General features: G+C 41.7%; 1 protein-coding gene across 4 annotated transcripts in view; it reads right to left on the bottom strand.

Annotated features, from left to right (window-relative positions):
• Positions 1-1,161: 1,161 nt before the first annotated feature.
• PRICKLE4 (prickle planar cell polarity protein 4) overlaps positions 1,162-20,882 on the bottom strand; it is a 35,775-nt gene continuing 16,054 nt past the window's right edge. For 2 of the 4 annotated variants that reach the window (XM_048496172.1, XM_048496173.1), the window contains 8 exons: positions 17,536-17,625; positions 12,271-12,439; positions 11,566-11,673; positions 10,804-10,941; positions 9,801-10,004; positions 8,860-9,046; positions 6,020-6,340; positions 1,162-5,472 (listed from right to left, as the gene is read on the bottom strand). In XM_048496172.1, the coding sequence (XP_048352129.1) occupies positions 4,997-5,472; positions 6,020-6,340; positions 8,860-9,046; positions 9,801-10,004; positions 10,804-10,941; positions 11,566-11,673; positions 12,271-12,423 (1,587 nt within the window). In that variant the 5' untranslated portion in view covers positions 12,424-12,439; positions 17,536-17,625 and the 3' untranslated portion in view covers positions 1,162-4,996. The remainder of the gene's footprint in view (positions 5,473-6,019; positions 6,341-8,859; positions 9,047-9,800; positions 10,005-10,803; positions 10,942-11,565; positions 11,674-12,270; positions 12,440-17,535; positions 17,626-20,882) is intronic. The other 2 variants (XM_048496175.1, XM_048496174.1) reach the window with 1 other exon arrangement.

The following is a 20,882-nucleotide window of genomic DNA, read 5'->3' as shown; positions in this document are numbered from 1 at the left end:
CTTCTTTTCATGGATAGAGAGCTGTCACAATAACTGAGATACTGGTATAAATTCTTGAGTAGAGGATGTTTTTGCGCAAAAGTCATTGCCATTTAAGTTGCCATAAGATTCAGTGATATTATTGGTCACAAACTATGTCCCTCAGCTTAAATTTTGAAGGTCACCATTCTTCTGGACCCTTTCTAAGAACAGATGGTGCCTGGGTATTTTTTTCAGTTATAATGCTAACAGCAGATCTCCCAACAGTGAGCAGCCCTGATAATGGCAACAAGACCACCCATTCGTTTAAATCTTACCCCATCATATCTAAAGTGCAGATAGAGGGTCTGGGGTTTGGAGCAAAACGAGCATACAGATGTAGTGAGCTAAACCATCAGTTACTTTTCCAAAGCCCTACCTCCTAACCCTAACCCAAGCCCACAACTCACACAATGTTTTCACAGCATAATTAAACAGCAAGACTACAAGATCTTAGTACAACTTACAGCAAGGTAAACCTGGATGTCATCAGCACGCTACCCTTTCCAAGGACAGATGGTGTTTGTTCCCAACTTAGAATACAACAGTTGCTAATAACCTAAATCCTGCAGATGGCAGCATACTTGCAACTCCTGTACTACGAAGTGTATTGAAACAGTTAAGAATTCACACACTAGACCTCTTCTATTGATGTGTACAAGTTTAATTGGTCCCAAAATTTCCAAAGAATGTTAATACTCAAAAGAATTATCTGTCATGGAAAAAGTTTAAAAAGAAAACAAAAACTTCTAAAACTGTACTCTGAATTGTCGAGGAAGATTTAAAATAAGCTCCTCTGTCTAGATTCTTCCAACCATTGGTTTTGAAAGAGTAATCAAAGATCTTCATAGCTAAGTAAATGGTGTCAGTTTCATCAGGCGTTTGTAGCAACTGGATTATAAAATTAGTTTGATTCCTGGGCCGTGCATTTGCAGCCAGATACCAAGTATTGGATCCTAGCTATTACCAACTTTGCCTCCTTCCTCCCCCTGCCCATCCTAGCAGCTCCTTCTTCTAACCCAAGGTTCTGCAACCTGCGGCTCTCCAGATGTTCATAGACTACAAATCCCATCAGCCCCTGCCAGCATGGCCAATTGGTCTATGAACATCTGGAGAGCCGCAGGTTGCAGACCCCTGTTCTAACCCTTGGAATGCAGATTTGTTTTTGTCATGTGACCCATATGGAAATAGCCATATTAGGGTTAGGGTTGCCAGGTACCTCCTGTCAACAGGCAAGAGCTTTAGGGAGGCAGGTTCAGAGGTGGCAATCTGTGGCCCTTGTGCAATGACATCACTTCCAGCTTTGATTTAGAAATCCTACCTATACAACAGGTCTTATAATACTTTCAGAAGAGCATACTTTTGACTCTGACCACTAGGCTGTGTCAATGCAGTGGTCTTAATTCGGGCCAGAGCTCCAGGCTTGAGCCTGTCTGCTAAAAACAGGCTTAGACATGAGGTATGCAAAGTATTGGGTCAAGATACAACTATAAATATCAGAAAGATCTTTGCAATCCTTTATTATGTTTGTAGTATATATTTGGTCACAATCTGGAGGGAGCATATATGAAAATAAAAGTGGGCCATTCACTGGGGAAATGAGTGTTATAGTGTATTAGTATGATTAAAGATTAAAAACAAATCTGGGGAAAGACAGTTGGGAGTAATTCCCCGATATTTCGTGCCTTGATGCATGTTTTGAAAAACAAAAGAATAAGGAGCAATTGGTAAAACCAGAGCTTTCAATCCAGTGTGGGATTTGTTAGAATATTCCTCTTCAGGCTCCATGAGAAGCTGGAAATGATCTCTTTTCGGGAGTGTGTGTGAGGCTTAGGCCCCTTCCGCACACGCAAAATAATGCGCTTTCAAACCACTATCAACTGTTTGCAAGTGGATTTTGCTATTCCGCACAGCTTCAAAGAGCACTGAAAGCAGTTTGAAAGTGCATTATTCTGCATGTGCAAAATGAGCCTTAGTAAAGATGTTGGAGGTAGGGGCAAACCTGAATGAAGATTTGGAAATAAGTCTATCACTAGTCTAGGGTTGTGGTTTTTCAAAGATAAGTAATTTCTGCTGTACCATTAATCTGAAATAACTATCTTCTTCTGGTTTCCTGTCCACAATGTATACCACAGAACGAGTCTTCAGTTCACCTACAACCAGGTACTGAAATGATCTTTTTAGAAAACTGGATAGTGACTGACAAGATGATTGGAGATATTTTACTTATGCCCTGCAGTTACAGAAACATAAAATATAGTGGATTTTTAATGGAAAATCCAACACTTCATAAAAGCTACTACTCAAATGGCATTAATCTTCATAACTATATTGCTTACCTGTTTCTAGTGTGATATGTTTTGTGCTTTCTGCGTACTCTTTAGTATTGCCATGACCAGTGTTTAGCACCATCAAGACTATTTTTATTCTCAGCTACTATATCGAAAGAGCTGTGATCTTCAGAGGCAGGTCCTCAAACGTCAGGTTTACACAGACTCTATTTCTTGACACCAGCCTCTTTCCTTTAGGACTATCTGCACTTTGTACTATATTTTGCTGTGGAGGCCACCATGCTATTGCAGAAGGAGCCCTGCATGGAGCAAGCACTGGAAGAAATGTTGGGGATTACTATGAAAGCATGCTGAAGAACTTCATTGATGACTATGACTTATCTGAGACCCACTGAAAAGGCATAATGAGAAGATCTGGTGGTCAGTGTGGCCAAGGCGTTTTGGAGATCAGAATCAAAGGGCTGGGAAGTTGCCAGAGATTTGTATTTTAACAAGGGGTAAAACACTGAAGAAGGCTCCTCTGTGAAACACACTATCGAATGGAGATGAGAAGCCCTGGAGTTTGGACTGCAGTGGCTACAGGTGGTGGAAGCAGCAGCTGAAAGTTTTGGGACCCTTGTTGCTGTACAGCTGAACAAAAAGATGAGGGGTGGGGGCAGAAGATCCCTCTTTGGTACAGAAGTGCTATGGTGGGTCCTTGTAAAGGGTTGACCTAGAGACTTCTGAAGAGGTTAGTAATGCCTGGGAAGGAATAATTGAGATTAGGGTAGTAAACGGCTTCTGGCATGCTGCCCTGGTCGGGCTACCTGTTAGAAAGGTTTGCCCCATGATCTGGAATCAAGACTCCCAATAACTAAGTCTGATAATTTTTACTCCCTCATGTAGAGGGAAAATTTCAGTCCAGTGAAGAAGTCCCTTCAGGAAGTTCTTAACCCATTTCTTGAAGGTAAATCTAGATTTTTAAACAAATAATAAAATTTGGAAAACAATGCATTTTTTGAAGTGGCTTTTATTTGTGATTGTGCCTCCCCTTTATTAAGTGATCCGACAATTATAGATAAAATTGTAATATTGTAGCATCCTATTACAGCTGCCAAGTCATACACTCAAATAAGGAAATTGGGGCATCATTAATCTATTTATTCTCTCTGTCCGTGTTGAATACATGTAAGTTGGGAAGCTGAGTTGGTAGTAAGCAAGGAAACATTCAGAGGCCTAGGGGCTTATTCAGAATGTTGAGGAAAGGGGTACAAGGATCAATCTGCACTGAAACATATCCTGTGCATTTATATTCCAGGAGGATCTGTTTCACTCTGGCTGTGTTGTGCTTGGAGATCATACATAAATGACCTGTCTATATGAATCTGTCATTTTACGTGTTCTCAATGAGTTACTACAATTTTTAAGTATGGATTAACTAGAACTGGAGAGAGCTATTTGAGCAACAACAAACTACTGTCTGGTGCTATATTGACCGTTGGTAGTTAACTTTAGTATTGTCTAAGATGGACAGTGCTTTGACATGAATGTCCCAGGCTAGCCTTATCTGATCAGATCTCAGAAGCTAAGCAAGGTCCATCCTTGCCCGTACTTGGATGGGAGACTACCAAGAAATATCAGAGTCACTATGCAGAAGAAAGTAATGGCAAACCACCTTCCCTTGAAAACCCTACTAATTTGCCATAAGTCAGCTGCAATTTGACAGCACTTTACACACATAAGGTGGACAGGAGGTGAAATCAGTGATCCTACTAGGGAAATTTAAATGGTTGACTGGAGACCACACAACAGGATAGAGTCTGCTTCTGGTTTCTCAAGTTTGTGTCAGAAATGGAAAAAGAAAAACTGACTGCTGTATGGAATCTGACAAATCTTAAGGACTAGATTTTAAGCCATATTTATATGTGACAAGTAGATATTTGCAAAGTAAGAATAAACCAAGAAACCAGAATATAAGGTGCAAGACTCTAGAAGTACTGGAATTATTCTTGTCTCCACTGTCTCTTGGTGGAATGCAATATAGAATGAGGCTGCTTCAAAATACACTTGCAGCTGCCAGCAGGGAGCAGCAGAGAATTTCCAGTCACAGAGGCAAACTGTCATAGTTCAAAACTAAAAAAAAAAGCTGGGCCCAAAGCCTCCCAAATTGTGTTCCCCAGTTTCTGCAGGCATTCACTCTAACAAAATATTGGGCAAGTGGATAAAACATTTCAAATAAATGTTCATTCTGTTCCACCACCACAACCTCAATAATGTGAGGGGTATGTGTTCATTTCTATCAGTTTTTCCCTCCTCAGTTAGTTTGTCCTGACTATTGTTAAATTATGTCCAAAGAAAGTAAGCATTGTGGCAGAAACAGTAGCAGACTTTGTGTGCATTTAAAAAAAAAATTAATGGGTGAAGTTTTTGGAAAACTCTGAACTGGACAGCCTGAATGAACTATGGAAATGCAAACTCTGCACCCCTGAATGTCCCATTTTCCTTGTCTGTTGTTAAAACACACACACTACCTTTCCTTCCTGAGTTAACTAGCCTGGACTTGTTAAATCTCTCTCTTTGTACTTGTAGGAAGAGGACTTTTCTTGTCCTTTATTCACACCTTGCTACATAATTGTCTGCTTTTGATGCTACCCACTTTTCTTCTTTTGCCTGACTCTTTCCAAGTCTCTGGTAATTTCCTTCAGGAGCTAGGAGATACTGCAATGCTTGCTGCTTGCTTGTGCTCTGGCTGCCTGTCCTCCTCCTTTACCAAGTGTCTGCTGCTCCACGGTGTGGGGAGAAAGTTGCCTGGCCCTGGGCTTTGGGATCGGTGTCCCAAAGAAGAAGCCTTCTGGCTCAGAGTCAGAATCTGAAGAGGATGAACAAGTAGGGCACAGAGTGTCTTCTTGTTCCAGCACAGGTTCTATTTCAACAGTGCTAGCTTCATGCAGTCTTTCTGGAAAGTCCGTGATCAATGCTGATGCATCCAAAGCTGTGGAGGGACCGCTTCTAGAGTGGTGGTGTCCAATCTGTTTCCAGGATGCTTCTGGGAGAATGTTGTCCTGGATGGAGCTCTGTTCTGCTTCCAGGGGATGTGGAGAATCAGCTGGTGGTTGAAGTTCATCAAACTCAGGGGAGGCTGATCTGTCCCTGAAAACAACTTCCTCTTCCTGGCTAGTGAACTCTGGAAGGAGGAACAAGGAATTTTCAGATGTATGAAGCCTTTTTGTGACTGAGGGGAAAGAATGAAAACGTCTCTGTCTACTGGATAAAGCTTGTTAAGTACAGAGCTGCTAGTATCAAATAATTTTGCCTGTCCCATAGACTTCCACAGCATCTCCCAATTTCACAGCAAGGCCAAGTTCGCATGTTTTGGTTGTACTATCTGGATGCAGTTGTGGTACCATCTCCTTTCCAGGAGTTATTTCTCAAGGCTCTTTTGTGAGGTACTATCCTGATTTCCAGGAGGGTTTTTTCCCATATAAATACAATGGATGTATGGTGTACAGACTTTATCAACTCAAAATAAAAATTTCAGATAAAACACAAGCCTCTCCTATCATTTGAGCTTAGGCTGCTAACTGATACAAACTAATGAAATTTGACAGTTAAGCATCAACAGAAGCCTAAACGCTGGATCCTTCTGATAATTAGGGATGTAAGACATGATACTAAGGAGCCTCCCATTTGTATGAGGGATCTCTCTTGCTCTCCATTTCTGAAGACCTTACCTTCTTCTGCTGTTTGCGCACGAGGCTCACTGTTGGTTCTTGTAGCTGCAAAGGAGCAACTCAGGCTGTTGTTCTTGGCTCTAGATATGGGTGTGGAGTCCGGGGAAGGTGCTGAGATGAAAGCAGAGTCTGAGGAATCTGAGCCTGTGGATGAGAGCACTGACTCCTTCTCCAAGCTGCAGGCCTCAGAACAAAACAGGAGGCCATGGCGAGTTGTGATTAGTTGGCCCAATAAAGCCTTCTGGCAAAGGCTGCAGCAGAAACAGGAGCCTTTGGCATGCCAGTGCTGACCTTGGAGGGTGGCCTGTTCACTGTCAACACCTGTGAGAGGTGGGGAAAGCCAGACAAGAGTAATGTAATATTAACAGAGAATGTTAAATCTAGGATCTACTGCTGAAGTGCTTTAACACATCACTTAAGCATGTTATCCTTGCTAGGGTATGTTGCTGGTTCGCAGTTTAATGGAAAAAAATGTGGAGATGGAGAGAGGGAAACCTAGGATTCAAATGTTAAGAGTAGCAACAGCTCTTTAAAGGTAAAGGTAGTCCCGTGCAAGCACCAGGTAATTACTGACCCATCACATGACATTTAGGAGGCAGACTATGTTTATAGGGTGATTTGCTATTGCCTTCTCCAGTCATCTACACTTTATCCACAAGACTTTACCGACCTTGAAAGGATGGAAGGCTGAGGGCAACGAGGATGATTGAAGGATTGGATCACCTTCCTTATGAGGAGAGGCTGCAGCGTTTGGGACTCTTTAGTTTGGAGAGGAGACGTCTGAGGGGGGATATGATTGAAGTCTATAAAATTATGCATGGGGTAGAAAATGTTGACAGAGAGAAATTTCTCTCTCTTTCTCACAATACTAGAACCAGGGGGCATTCATTGAAAATGCTGGGGGGAAGAATTAGGACTAATAAAAGGAAACACTTTTTCACGCAACGTGTGATTGGTGTTTGGAATATGCTGCCACAGGAGGTGGTGATGGCCACTAACCTGGATAGCTTTAAAAAGGGCTTGGACAGATTTATGGAGGAGAAGTCAATCTATGGCTACTAATCTTGATCCTCCTTGATCTCAGATTGCAAATGCCTTAGCAGACCAGGTGCTCAGGAGCAGCAGCAGCAGCAGAAGGCCATTGCTTTCACATCCTGCATGTGAGCTCCCAAAGGCACCTGGTGGGCCACTGCGAGTAGCAGAATGCTGGACTAGATGGACTCTGGTCGGATCCAGCAGGCTAGTTCTTATGTTCTTATGAGTTAACTTTGAGCTGACTACCTGAATCTGACTTCTATGGGGAACTCAGATTGTGAGCAGAGCTTTGACTGTATTACTGGAGCCTATCACTCTGTGTCATGAGGCTCCTAAGCAGCTCTTTAGCCACCTGTACATTAATCCAGGCTTCAATTTCTAGACATAATTCCTTAAACTTGCCTGGAGCTAACCACGCAATTTGCTGATACCTTTCTCACTAAGACTCAATTCCATAATATTAATTCAGTACTGGATGATGCAGACTAGCCTGAACTCAGTAAATTTTGGAAGCAAAGAAGTGATGGCCCAGGCTAGTATTTGGATGCAGGGTGATACCATTAAAAAGTGCCCCCACCACACACACACACAGCAGGAGAGCCAGTTCAGGCATGGAAGAGAGACTGGGGCCTTAGTGCAAATCTGCCAGCTCCAGGAGACAATGGCACATAAGGGGGAGGCAGTAGAGGCTGCTCTGCCCCACTGCAGTGCTGAGAAGCATTACAGCAGGAAGGAGGTGAGAAGTGAGTGAGCCGGGTAAGCGGCGTGAGCAGGATGGGCGCGTGGCCAAATGTGCCCCCCATGGGATTCAGGCAAGTGGATCCCATGTCTTGAGCCTCCTCAAGCCCCCCCCCCCCCCAGGTATGCCATTATTTGAATGGGAGACCACCAAGGAAGCTCAGGGTTGCTATACTGAGGCAGGTAATAGCAAACCATCTCTGTATGATGAAACCCTATGGGGTCATCATAAGTTTGCACTTTCCACCACCAGTAAGTCAATACAATCAGTACAGTGAGGAGACATCTAATACACAATGCAATAAAACTGCAATCAGATACTTTCATGTAGAATGTCTGACATTGATAGCTCTTGTAGCTACTAGCTAAAGTTTGTCTAATCCTAGTGCTCACTCTCCAGAAGTGGCTAAACCAGTGGTTCTCAACCTTCCTAATGCCTCAACCCTTTAATACAGTTCCTCATGTTGTGACCCCCAACCCTAGCATGTATCTATTTTACAGATGGAGAACACTGATGCAGAGAGTCTTAGGCGACCCCTGTGAAAGTGTCGTGCGACCCCCAAAGGGGTCCCGACCCCCAAGTTGAGAACTACTGAGCTAAACTGATCTCCATAGAAGAAAGCTGCTTATTTTACATAGCCATCCTTTGTTTTCATCCCCCAACTTTGAGGAGAAGGATCTATTGAATCTTTTTTGCAAGATAATTCTTACATTTTAGCCCTTCAACCCTGCTGTATTGCAATAGCCAGGATAGTAGTACAAGTTCATAGAATTCCATTATGTTGTGAAATGGTCTACCAGTAGTCCTGAGAGAAAGGACAGATGGGACTTCAAACTCTTGAAAGGGAACCTGGGTGGTGATGAACTGACATGAGTCAGCTTTTCGAGTTAATCTGATCCAGTTGCTAAGTTCTTGAGGGGGGAAATGCAGAACCAGGGTTTTCACAAATTCATTCAGTTGATGGAGGCCAAAATCATATAGCTTCTATGCCTCTTATAAGTAGAGTGCTTGCAGATATAGTGCATTCAACATTTTTTTCAAGGCCATAGGAGCACCCAGGACCTACCAATAATCTCTCCACAGGTTTGACAGACGTCTGCATAAAGACTCTCAAAACAGGCACAGCAGTAGGGTTGGCCACCCTTCATGACATACCGCCGTGCCCCCAGGGGCAAGTCACACTCCAGGCAGCAGAAGTGCTCTTCATGCCAGCATAGGCCTTCAGCCTCCATGCACTCCAAGGTGAAGATCAACTGAAGAGACAGAATGATAGCCCAGATTGCACACACCAAAACACAAAATGGAAGCACACATTGTTATATTTAGAGTCCATCTGGCTTCTTACACACAGGTACAGTCTACAAAACTTTGTTACAACAGGTTGATTTCCAGTCACTTGCCTGCTTTAAAATTTGCTCTGTTTAGTAAAAGCTATGAATATTCCTCAGTGTGCTTTAAAAAGCATTTGACTGACCTTATCTGATCAGATTATATTAGATATATAATTTGCATCTGCTATTTGTGGGAAGAGTCCAGGAACTGTACAGAGCACTGAAACCTCATTTGTGCTATTGGAAACCAGAATCTTTTATCTGCATATTATGATTGCAGAATACACAGTATTAACTTTAAGTCTTTAATATCCCCACCACACATTTTATATAGCTGATGACATTTTTCACCTATAGCAGTTTATCCCACAATTAATGTTAGTCTCCAGGATGCCACATTGCTTTTTGCATGAAATGTGGAAAGACTCTTCAGTCTGAGAGTTCTTCCAAGGGCTGGTTATAGGCAGTGAATGGCAAGAAACCCTGCAGTCCCTGGGAAGATTTCTGGGTTTGTTTATTTCTTTGCAACTAGCCCTGTCCAGAGCCAAGCTAGTTGCTTAAGCCTATCACAACTGTACAGTAGTGCCTTGAAGTTGCCATAATTAAGTATAACAGTTCACTCATTTACAAGAGCAGAAGTATCATTGTCTCATGAAGATTTTCTTTTGGTGCATACCTGATCACATGAAGCACAGCGTGGACGGAAGAACTCTGCATGATGCCGTCCACAGTAGATCTTCCCATCCCGGCAGAAGTAGATGAGATCCACAAGGGGCTGAAGACAGGTGTGACAGACAAAGCAGGCTGGATGCCAGCAGCAGTGCTCTCCCAGTTTGGATGCTAAGACGCCCTGTTCACCTGTGTTTATCTTCTTACCACACTGCAAACCAAGCAGAGGGTATCTCTTTAAGGTACTCCCTTTTCTGTCCTTTCTAAATGACAACACTGGAACACCTTGTGCCCTGGGTTGTTCATTTTGTTGTTGTAAGAAATTAAAATCCCATGTCCAGACAGTATAGTGGAAAACTGAATTGTGAAACATATACAAATTATGCACTACTGTGCATAATTCTGCCATTTAGCTTGTTATGGAATTGGGAAAGATACTGAGTTTCTATTTTTATTCACAGAAAATACCATTCAGCCACCTCTTGGCTGCATTGCCCACATACTTTCCAAAAAATGATCCCACCATTGCCCAGGCACTGCTATCTTTCCAGCCTCAACAACTAGAAAAATGCTTTACTTAAAAAAAAAAAGACAGAGAGAGAGAGAGAGAGAGAGAGAGAGAGAGAGAGAGAACTGAAACTGTTGGGAAGCTAAATTGTACATTGCTGCAGACTTGCTGCATACATACAACCTTAGCCATAAGGTTTCTGGAGATATGATATATTAATGCCTTATTTTCGAAAGATCAACCTTGCTATTCCTGTGTGTGTGTGTGTGAGAGAGAGAGAGAGATGTTTGCAGTTTCTGTCACTGCATATACAGAAATGCAATAACTGGGAACCACATGAAAAATGGTGACACACAAAATTGTTTTTTTTTAAATATTCTTGCTACATAATTTCAGTTCCCATGCTGAAACAGGGAAAGCACAGCTAGCGGTCAGCACCAAGCTTTGTAGTGGTGCAGTCAGGAGAATATTCGTGCCCAGTGACAAACTGCAGCTAGTTTACCTTTTTGCAGAAATAGCCATGGGTTGTAGAGGATATTAGGCATCTGACACCCTGGCCCAGTGATTCCTGCCGCCGCTGCTCAGCAAATGTTCGCAGTTGCTCCCTCTCCTCTTCCCCAATGGCTGGGCAATATTTCTCCTTGAGTGAAAACAGAATTGGGTTTATTGGTGCAGTTTCACATAAAAAGTTGCTCCCAAACCCCAATCATAGAGGCTATATATATTTGTTACAAGTTTTGTACTGATGGATATAGATAAGCTACCATAGCCATAAGTATGAATTATGAGGTAGACTGTGCTTAGAGTAGAAATTTGTTACCTAGGAAGATCAACTTGGAGTCTCCAAACTCCTGAATGCTAACTGCTGGGAACAACCAATACAGACCAAATTACTGGACTATAAGGTTTCCCGGTCCCTTTCCCTAACCAGTTCTATTTCTCTGCTCACCCTCGGAGATATTATTAAACTGTACCAATGTGGTACTCTTATATTCATTCAGAAAAAAACATACATCTGAAATTTTGTGGAAAAGCCGTGACGCTGCATAAGTTGACTTTGGTTAGAACTGGGAAAAGGCTCAGGGCAAATGAAAGGGCATACCAGGCCAAGCCATTACAGAGGAACTGACAGTGCTGAAAGGTTTATTGCTGAAGTAGGAGGTGTGCCCAAACTGTATGTGGGTTGGAAAAACAAAACTTAATGACTTTTCATCCCAGGACTTTTAATGCAATCTAGTTCAAGCCTGATGAGGTCAAATCTTACATCGCTGTCTTGAGGGGGCAGTTGCTGAAGGAGAGCTTTGATGTGAAGCCAATTCAGGGTGGTAGCAGGAACTGCATTGAATGATTGAGAACCAAAGTGTATTGCCACCTATGAAAACAAGACAGAAAAGGTCAGGTTTAGCTGTGATTTCTCTAGAGGATAGGTGACGGCTGTCAGCACTGCAATCCACATGTCAGAACTACCAGAGGGTGAAACATTTGCCTTATGGGGAAGGATGATACCAGTTCTCCTGAGACCTAATGAAAAGTTACTATATCTATCTTAATATTTATCTATACTTATATCCAGGCCTCAATTACTTTTCTGTTCTATGTATATCCAGCCAAGCCATGATTTATATGGTCAGATTTTCCCTACTGAATCTGTCTGTCCCATCTTCAGTCCTTTTCTTTATCTTACCTGGAATCAACACTTGCATAACAGAAAAATGTACAGGAAAATGACTATCTCAGCAGTACCTGAACAGGCGGCCACGAAAAAGATCTGGCTGTTTCTGATTTCTATGACAAAAAGGTAGAAGCATCAATGACATCCTTATAGTTGACTGCAGTTCCATGGGAACATGAGAATAAGGGATTACAACCTCACTCCAAAAGGATGCCATGGTCTTTCCAAGAGAAGCTCTCGTAACACAGAAAATTTTCATTAAATTATATGGCGGGGGAAGGGGAGGCATAAAACTACCTCTGCTGGGGGGATTTCTGTAGCAAGTCCTATGTAATCTTCCAGGGCGCATCCAGAATCACTGTCGGAAGAAGAAGCAGGCAGAAGGGCAGCTATAGTAGACATGCATGGAGCCTTCTCTCTCTGGGACCATGTAGGGCTCGGGAGGGACATCCGCAGAAAGAAGATGCTGGAAAAGAAAGTCTGTGTGAGGACATCCCTTTGTGTGGAAGGGGACTGATACCTGGTTCACGCATGATGCAGGAGACATGAAGTAGTAGAATGGAGAGTGGGAAAAGCCTTTATCATTTGTGTGTGTTTTCAAGTTGCATGAAGCTCACGTGAAGGAACGTTCAAAGCTGGAATTCCCAGCCTGCAGTGGGATAGTACATCCAACCTTCTCATTTTCTGGCATGCATGAACCAGGTTTAATTAACATTAACTTTATCTAAATTCTTTGCCCACATAAATACTTGCATATGCCCTTGGAAAAGTCCCCAATTCTTTTGTGTGCCTCATGTAGACAACAGGAAACAGAACTGAGCAATGTATGAGCATTGAACACTGGAGCAGAACCTTTTGTTTTCCAGAAGCCTGGAGAAGGAGGAAGGAGGGGATGTATAAATGTAACAAACATATTGTGCTAAAGGAAGACTTAACAGCAACCGGTTCTAAAATGATGCAATTTTTCATTCACTACAGCTTTTGCTTATCTATTTTATTAGTGTTTCTATCAACAAGCAAATGGCCATATTCTATAGGCATAACATATACTGACAACAATTTGGAAGGCTGAGTACAACTGTTCTGTTCCAACTTGCAAGGGGTGTAGATTTCAGTTGCTACTACATGCTGTTATCATATGTAGATTATGCAACTCAAGGCACTGTTGCAGTAAATTGCAAATTTATCCTGTTGCAAAACTGCTCCCCCCCCCCCAACCAATTGTTGGGCCAAAGTAACTTGGCTGAAAAGTCAGATGGAGTAAAAGCATCAAGTAGATGGTTGAACCAGTATTTAAACCTAGATCTTCCACACTAGACTGTGCTGGGTCTCATCAAGGAACCAAATGTAGGCTGGTAGCAGTCTAGCTTCATTCATGAAAACCCAAAATTATCACAAATAAATAATTTCATGGCCTGAGAAAACTGCCTTCTACATTTTTAAATCTTGTAACATCCAACCTGTTGAAGATCTGGTGATCATGCAATCCTGCACAATATTTTGTGTATGTTTGCTTGGCCCTAAGAAAAGGTATTACATGGATTTTGTTCTTGTTTGGGGACTTTGCAAGGACAAATATGAGTGTACAGCTTTTTTGTAAGTACACAGCTAGATGTGGGGTTATAGAAAGTAAGAATTGCCTCCAGCTGCCCAGAGGAGCTTTTGCAAATTAGGACATAACTGTGTTGTTTTTTGCTTTCTTTTAGTGGGTTACAAAGGACCAACTGATGTATGTACAGGCACAGCTGATATTAAGATTGTGTCATTTCTGTGACCTTTATTTGCAAAGTGCATAAGTACAGTAGGAAGAGACCAGTTGTATCCTGTGCCCAGCAGTGAGTGTTTTCTTCATATTTTTGCCAGTTCTAAATCACTCAACAGCATGTACTCTAAACGAGACCATGTATGTGAAACTGAGCTCCTGCTCAGTGGTAGGCCACATAAGAAGCAAGCATTAGAACTCATAGTTAAGCAGTAACCAATGTGGTGTAGTGGTTAAGAGTAGTGGACTCTAATCTGGAGAACTGGGTTTGATTCCCCACTTCTCCACATGAACAGCAGACTCTAATCTGGTGAACCAGGTTTGTTTCCTCACTTCTGCACATGAAGCCAGCTGGGTAACCTTGGGCTAGTCTCAGTTCTTTCAGAACTTCCCTCACATGGTATTGGTTTTGGGGAGATGAAGGGAAAGGAGTTTTTGAGCCACTTTACAGGAGAGAAAGGCAGGGTATAAATCCAAACTCTTATTCTCTTCTGATTTAACTCTAACAAATGAATGGATGCAAAGACTATATCTGACAGCCAAAGAGGTTTTTGGACAAGCAGGAAAGTGAGCTGGATTCCTATGTTTCCTTGAATAGCCTTTTAAAAACATATAAGATTATACTATGCTAGATCACTGGTCCATCTAGTGCACTGGATCTTGTGGAAATATCTTTCTTCCACTGCTACTTGGTTCCCCACAGATATAGAGTGCACTGTAATGCTCATTTAATAACTAATCTTTATTCTTCCTTTGACTCACACCAGCATTTTATCTTGTGGGATAAAAATTGTGGGATAAGCATCAACAATCTATGCCAAAGTTCAACATTAGGATTCATTTTTACTTTCAACACTCAGGTCGAAACACATTAACTATAAGTGTATGTTTGAGTTTCCAGTTGTATAAAAACAGAAGATAAAAGGTAACCAGTATGGTCCATCAGGGGGAGAAAAATCCAAAAGCAATAGAAGTACAGTTCATTCTTTGATTACAGCCAGTTAATTAGCACAAGCCTTAGATCACCTTTGGAATTTACCAGAACACGACTACCCCCCCCCCAAAAAATAGAGGGGTAGGGAGAAGAGGAGCAAGATAGAAATATTGTAGGGCATAATGAAAAACTTGAAGACTACAGTTTGAAATACTTTAGATGGAAAACAGAAGTTGTTACAGAGAATTCTGGGTTAGATGTTGCTTGATAAAAAGAACTTTGGTTGCATCAAAGACTACTGGGACAAAGGAACAATAGTTGTACAATCCATGGCCTAATTCTGAATAACTGCTCCAATAACTAGCTAGTAAAGGTAAAAGTAGTCCCCTGTGGAAGCACCGAGTCATTACTGACCCATGGGGTGATGACACATCGTGATGTTTACTAAGCAGACTATGTTTATGGGGTGGTTTACCATTGCCTTTTCCACTTGTCCACACGTTATCCCCATAAGAAGGATGGTGGACGAAGTCAACCTTGAGTCTGAAACCAACTTCGGTTGGGATCAAACTAGCTGCTATCAGCTCCCAAACATCTAAAGTGCAAGGGAATGGCTTTGGGTTCAGTGGATATGGCTTTCAGGCAGGCTAATACCTCTCGTTTTAATGAAGACTTTTGAGATGTGGTGTTGGAAGAGAATGTTATGGATACTGTGGGCTGCCAACCACCACCACACCCAAAACAAACAAGCAAACAAGAAACAACGAAGCTCTAGATCAAATCAAGCCAGAACTAAACTGAAGCTGTGGCTTTTTGCTCACATGAGAAGACAAGCATCACTGAAAAAGACAAAAATGCTAGGAGAGGTGGAAGGCAGCAGGAAAAGAGGAAGATTCAACATTCAACTCTATGGAGGAAGCCACAGCCCTCAGTTTGCAAGACCTGAGCAAGACTGTTAACAATAGGACGTTTTGGAGGGCATTAATTCATGAGTCACTTGATGGCACTTAACACACACAATCAACAGCTCTGTGAGAAGATTGCCAGCTAGATAGGAAATGTTGGAACCATTCAATAGAAGTTTAATGAGTGGAAATGGGTAGTTAAAAGTTTCCATGACATTAAAGTAAACAAAATCACCTGACAAATCAAACTGATATTAAAGGGACAACTAGAGGGATTTGTTTAAAAGCTGGCAGTGGCACTTGAAGAAGACCTCTGTGGTTAACATAAATGTAAACATTTTAGAACTGGTTAGTTTAAAAATGTTCTATCCTCCAAACCAAGAACAAGTTTTTTCAGAACAAGTAATGCAGGTTTTCAACAAGGTTCATTCTGAATGAAGACACCAACACATTTCTCCCATCCCAATCCTTGGAGCAATTTACAGTTATATTAAAAAAAGGTTTGTGAGAAAGGAGACACTAAGGGGAAAAAATTGAATGCATGTCAAAACAATAATCAGCAGCTTTAAAAACTATATGTGATTCTCAAAGAAGAGAGCAAGAATGTAGTCTTGAGATAGCATTTTGGAAATAAAATGCATTTCTTAGTGATACTATTATTATTATTATTATTATTATTATTATTATTATTATTATTATTATTATTAATTCAATTTGATAAACTGCCCTACCACCGAAGGGCTCAGGGCGGTGTACAATAGCAAATGACAAGACAATAAAATATTGGTAGTATTAGTTAGGTTTGAAATAACTTGGCTAGCAGTATTAGGATGGAACTTGCCTAAAATCTTTACTGAAGCATATAACCTTAAAACGATTTCCTTTGAAATGTATATGGTGTTACTTTAATGACTGGAACCCTCACTCTCTTCCTCCAAGCCAGCTGGTCAGGAAGGTAGTTGTACCCACTGCTTGTTAATGAAATAGCCTGAAATGTGAATTATTTCCTGAAGTGCCTGAATTGTAAACCATATCTCAATAGGAAGGAATAGCTCTCTGTGCCTTCAAGGACTTTGTAGGCACAATGTAGACATGATAAGCAATCAATAAGCTTCTTCTTACACATCTTAAGATAAGGGTGCCAGTTACAGCTAACTTCATTGTTATATGGCCTTCAGTAGAAGACTGTTATTCTTGTCAGGGTGGAAAGTTACCCTATTTGCTCTATATCTCATTACCATACTAAAATCTCCACCCTGAGGTGCCAAAAAACCACCTTTTAGCAATCATGGGATGTATACCTGGGTTTAACCTGTAATGCCATGTAAAAGGTTGTGCTAATGTGATTTAATTAGTGGTGTAAAGAAGATTAACATTTGCACCCCTATAAAATGCCTGAACTTTGAATGCAACATCACTTCTGCCTTGGACTGAGATGCCTATTTGTTTCTGCTGCACCTTAAATAAAACTTTATACCTCTCGCTTCCTGGCATCTCTAACTGGGTTTGCGAGGAGCTAGGGTCCTGATCCTGTGCCCAAAGTGTGACTACAGTCTGATTAGCTTCTTTGGCATGAAATGGAACACACCAATTCACATTTAAACTGATATGTCATATGTGTGTCCATAACAAATTGCAAAGCACAGCTCACAATGTTAGTGATGAGCTACAGAATGCCACAAGAATGTTCCAAGTTTTCTTTCCATTTCAAGGGACGTATCCAGGGACTTGGCTGTGATGATGACCTCTAGAAACAGTCTCCCTATGAATTCTGGAGCATTCATTATTTATATTTCTCCATGCTTAGTTGAGGTGTTGTTTCTTTTTGGCCAACTGAACAAATGTTGATTTTTTCGCTAATCTCAGTGTGAAATGGGTGGTTCTCAGTGCCAGTCAGGAGAGTAGCAAAACTAGGTCACTAACAAGCAAGATAAAGATCACTACATACTAGAAGGACTTACCAAGTATGTAGACAGAATGACTGGGGGAGGGACAACAACCAAAAAAACTCTTGATGAGGAAGGCTGAATATACTTCAGGAACATGGAACACTGAAAAAGAAAACAATTAAAGGGAGATGGAGGGGGGGATCAGTTTGCTCCACACCTGAGCGTTTATAGAATCTTGGAAAGGCGGCTGGGGAGAGGGATTGGGGAAGGAGTATAACATGTCTAAGACACTTCCTGCTTTTTCAATTCCACAAAGATACCTCCAGTTTTTTTTAATCTACTGCTGATTGGTTTTATTGAAATATTGTTTAATTGCTATTAGCAGCTTTGAGCAAATTCACATATGGAAAAGTAGGAGAGCAACAGGCATCTTATCAAATTTTTCTCTACACTGATTGCTTCCACAACCCACTGCATGGTGCAAAGAAACTCAACACGAATACAGTCCCATGCTGCATATTAGCACTGTAAATTTCATTCCTTTACAGTGCAGGTGGGTTGCACAGGGGCCTAATGTAGACTGCAGAAACTTGATTATGTTGTTGGTAAGGGGACACTGTGGGCGTCATATCAGAAAGCTGTCCCTTTGAGTGATTCCCAACAAGCTGAAAAAAGAAACATCCAGCACCACTGATGAAGGAATGAAAACCCCGCATTACCGCATATAGGGTTTTGGGTTGGAATATTGTCACGTACTGAGAATTTTTCATGGACTTTGAAGCTGGATTGGAACACTGTTATACACTTAGAAATTCTCATGGACTGTGATGCATATAGCACTTAAATTCCTAAGAAAATTGTGGGCATCACAATAATAGGAGGCACATTAACAGCAATCAGTTTTTGTAGTTTGTTCATATGTTTTTGTTGCACCTTTGCCTATGACTAGAGCACTTGCCCTTTTCTCCTTTGCATGGCTTTTGTATGTAATAAGTAGGGTTAGCCAATGGGCAAAGAAACTCAACACTAATACAGTCCCATGCTGCATATTAATACTGTAAATGTCATTCTTTTTCAGCACAGATGGGTTGCACAGGGGCCTAATGCAGACTGCAGAAACTAGGCAGACACTACAATGCCCATACTGTTTAAGCCAGGGGTCCCCAAACTTTTTAAACAGGGGGCCAGTTCACTGTCCCTCAGACTGTTGGAGGGCTGGACTAAAAAAAAACTATGAACAAATTCCTATGCACAAATGATTGTAAAATGTTTGATTTCACCTTTCAGCCTTTCTGTCATGGTCTATTTTTAGAACAGTGACCAAAGTATGTCAAGTACAGGGTGGGCTCCAAATATTGTTGGGGAGGCTGTGGAATACCTTCCCCTGTAAAAAAAAAAAAAAAGAACTTTCCCAATGAAGCATTCCATCTAACCCAGGATCAGGTATCTTCCTGGGTTCTTTCCTCCCTAGCAGCCAGCGAGCGATTCGCCAGCCTGGCTGATGCCAATGGGAGTGAGGCGGAACAGAAAGCCTGAGAGCAACACATGGAGTAGCTGAGAGGGAAGGGCGGAGCAGGCGTTGCCACATTAAGGTTTCCAACTCTGGGTCAGAAAATTCGTGGAGATTTGGGGGTGCCATCATGTAACTGCAATCAACAGCCGTTGGGGCGGGTTCCTCCTCTCCCTCGAGCCCCCACTGCACATGAATGGAGCCATTGCCGCCATGCCTGGCGGGCCGGATAAATGCCTTCAGGGGGCCACATTTGGCCCCCGGGCCGTAGTTTGGGGACCCCTGGTTTAAGCTAACACCAATAAAATATGCTGCTTACAGGTTATTCTCTTGGGTGGCACTAAAGGAGAAGAAGCCTTTGCCTTCAAACTGCTGGTGGAGAACTGAGTGTTTCCGCTTCAAAAAGGATCTCCTTAGAACAGGGCATAAATTCCAGGTGCCAGAGCATCTAGTGCTGTCAGTAATGATTCATTCTTTTTCTCTCTGAGATCCTCAAAAGTACAAAGCTTATTTATCAATTAACATCAGAATGTTTTGTTATAGGCCATAAAAAATGCATGTTAGCTAACTTATTGTCATGGCTTGTTTGTTAACCTCACACCATTCAGTGATAATAGATGAATTCATTTCTTCGCCAGTTGCTTTCTATACTGGTTCCAATATTCATTTAAACAGAGCTTTTTAAAGCAATAATTACTTTGCAATAAATTGAGAAGTAAGAGTTTAGTTTTCTGTTGTGGTGATAGAAACCAGGGTTACCCATTATTTATGCACTACAACACTTTTGCTGCAGCTTTAAAAATTACGAGAAACTGAAGAGTTTAGGATTAAGTTTGTCATATCAAAAATTAGAAAATATGTTCATGAAAATATAAAACTGGTAGAGTCATGCCTGCACAGGCCAATGCTAATGCTATTCAGCAGTTTATTGTGTGGTCTAATCTATTTTTCATTGAGGCAACCAGTAATATTTTCTTTCTCTTCACTCCCTCACAAGCCTATAGTATCAATTGTTCCTTAAAGCACATATTTAGTTGTGCCCATATTTAGTTTTTCTTTTTAAGCTAAGAAAAAAGCTGCACATTACAGAATGTTTGGGCTGTAAGGGTGGGATCTCCCAGGTTTCTTTCCCCACCACTTGCTACCTCGCTTCCTTCCTCCCTCCTGCCTGTTTCCAGAGCAAAAGCAATGACAGTTTGATGTTTCAGTTGAACTCCTGTGGCCCCTTGGATGCCTTCCAGTTAGATTTCCTGTTCCAGTAACAAATGGAGTATAGGCAGGCAGACAAAGTACTTTGGATGGGCATGAGAAAGGAGCAGACATGATAAGATTGACAGTTATGAATGATCAGCAGTTACACCTTAGAATCAGTATCAGGAACACAGACTCTGTTTCAGCATGCAAGGTTGTAAAAGATATATCTAGTTGGCATCAATTCCCAATCCAGACAGGGAGAAAGGAAACGTTCTGCCTGCTTGTAGGGATTTTACGAAACCACATTCAGAGGGTCCTAGAAGATCAACATGGCAGACTATGCAGAGTGGGAGAGTCAGAAGCTATAGGATACTCTAGGGTTGGGGGTGTGAAGAGTTTTTTTTTGGGGGGGGGACTTTTAAGACTTGCTCTCTTGGCCCCTTGGTAAGGCCTTGCCACAAATTAAAGAGCTCTGCACAAATCTGGCTTTGTAGTTCTTGGATAATTGGGATGTCATTGTGTCTCCCCACCACCTGCAGTCACATACACAAAAGATTTTTGGACAGTATTGGTGCTGTGCTGCCCAATTGTAACTAACATGATTTGGTATTGAGAGAATAGAAGGCACAAGCTGGAAACCTTAACCTCTGCAACAGACTGAAATTCCTTAGTTTAATAAATGAGCAGCTGCTTTGCTGAGCTTCAGTCACGTGCC

Source organism: Sphaerodactylus townsendi, linkage group LG05, assembly GCF_021028975.2.
Source record: "Sphaerodactylus townsendi isolate TG3544 linkage group LG05, MPM_Stown_v2.3, whole genome shotgun sequence".
NCBI classification, from domain to species: Eukaryota; Metazoa; Chordata; class Lepidosauria; order Squamata; family Sphaerodactylidae; genus Sphaerodactylus; species Sphaerodactylus townsendi.
The sequence above is the reverse complement of the archived record's forward strand: the minus strand, read 5'-3'. Positions and strand labels throughout refer to the sequence as shown.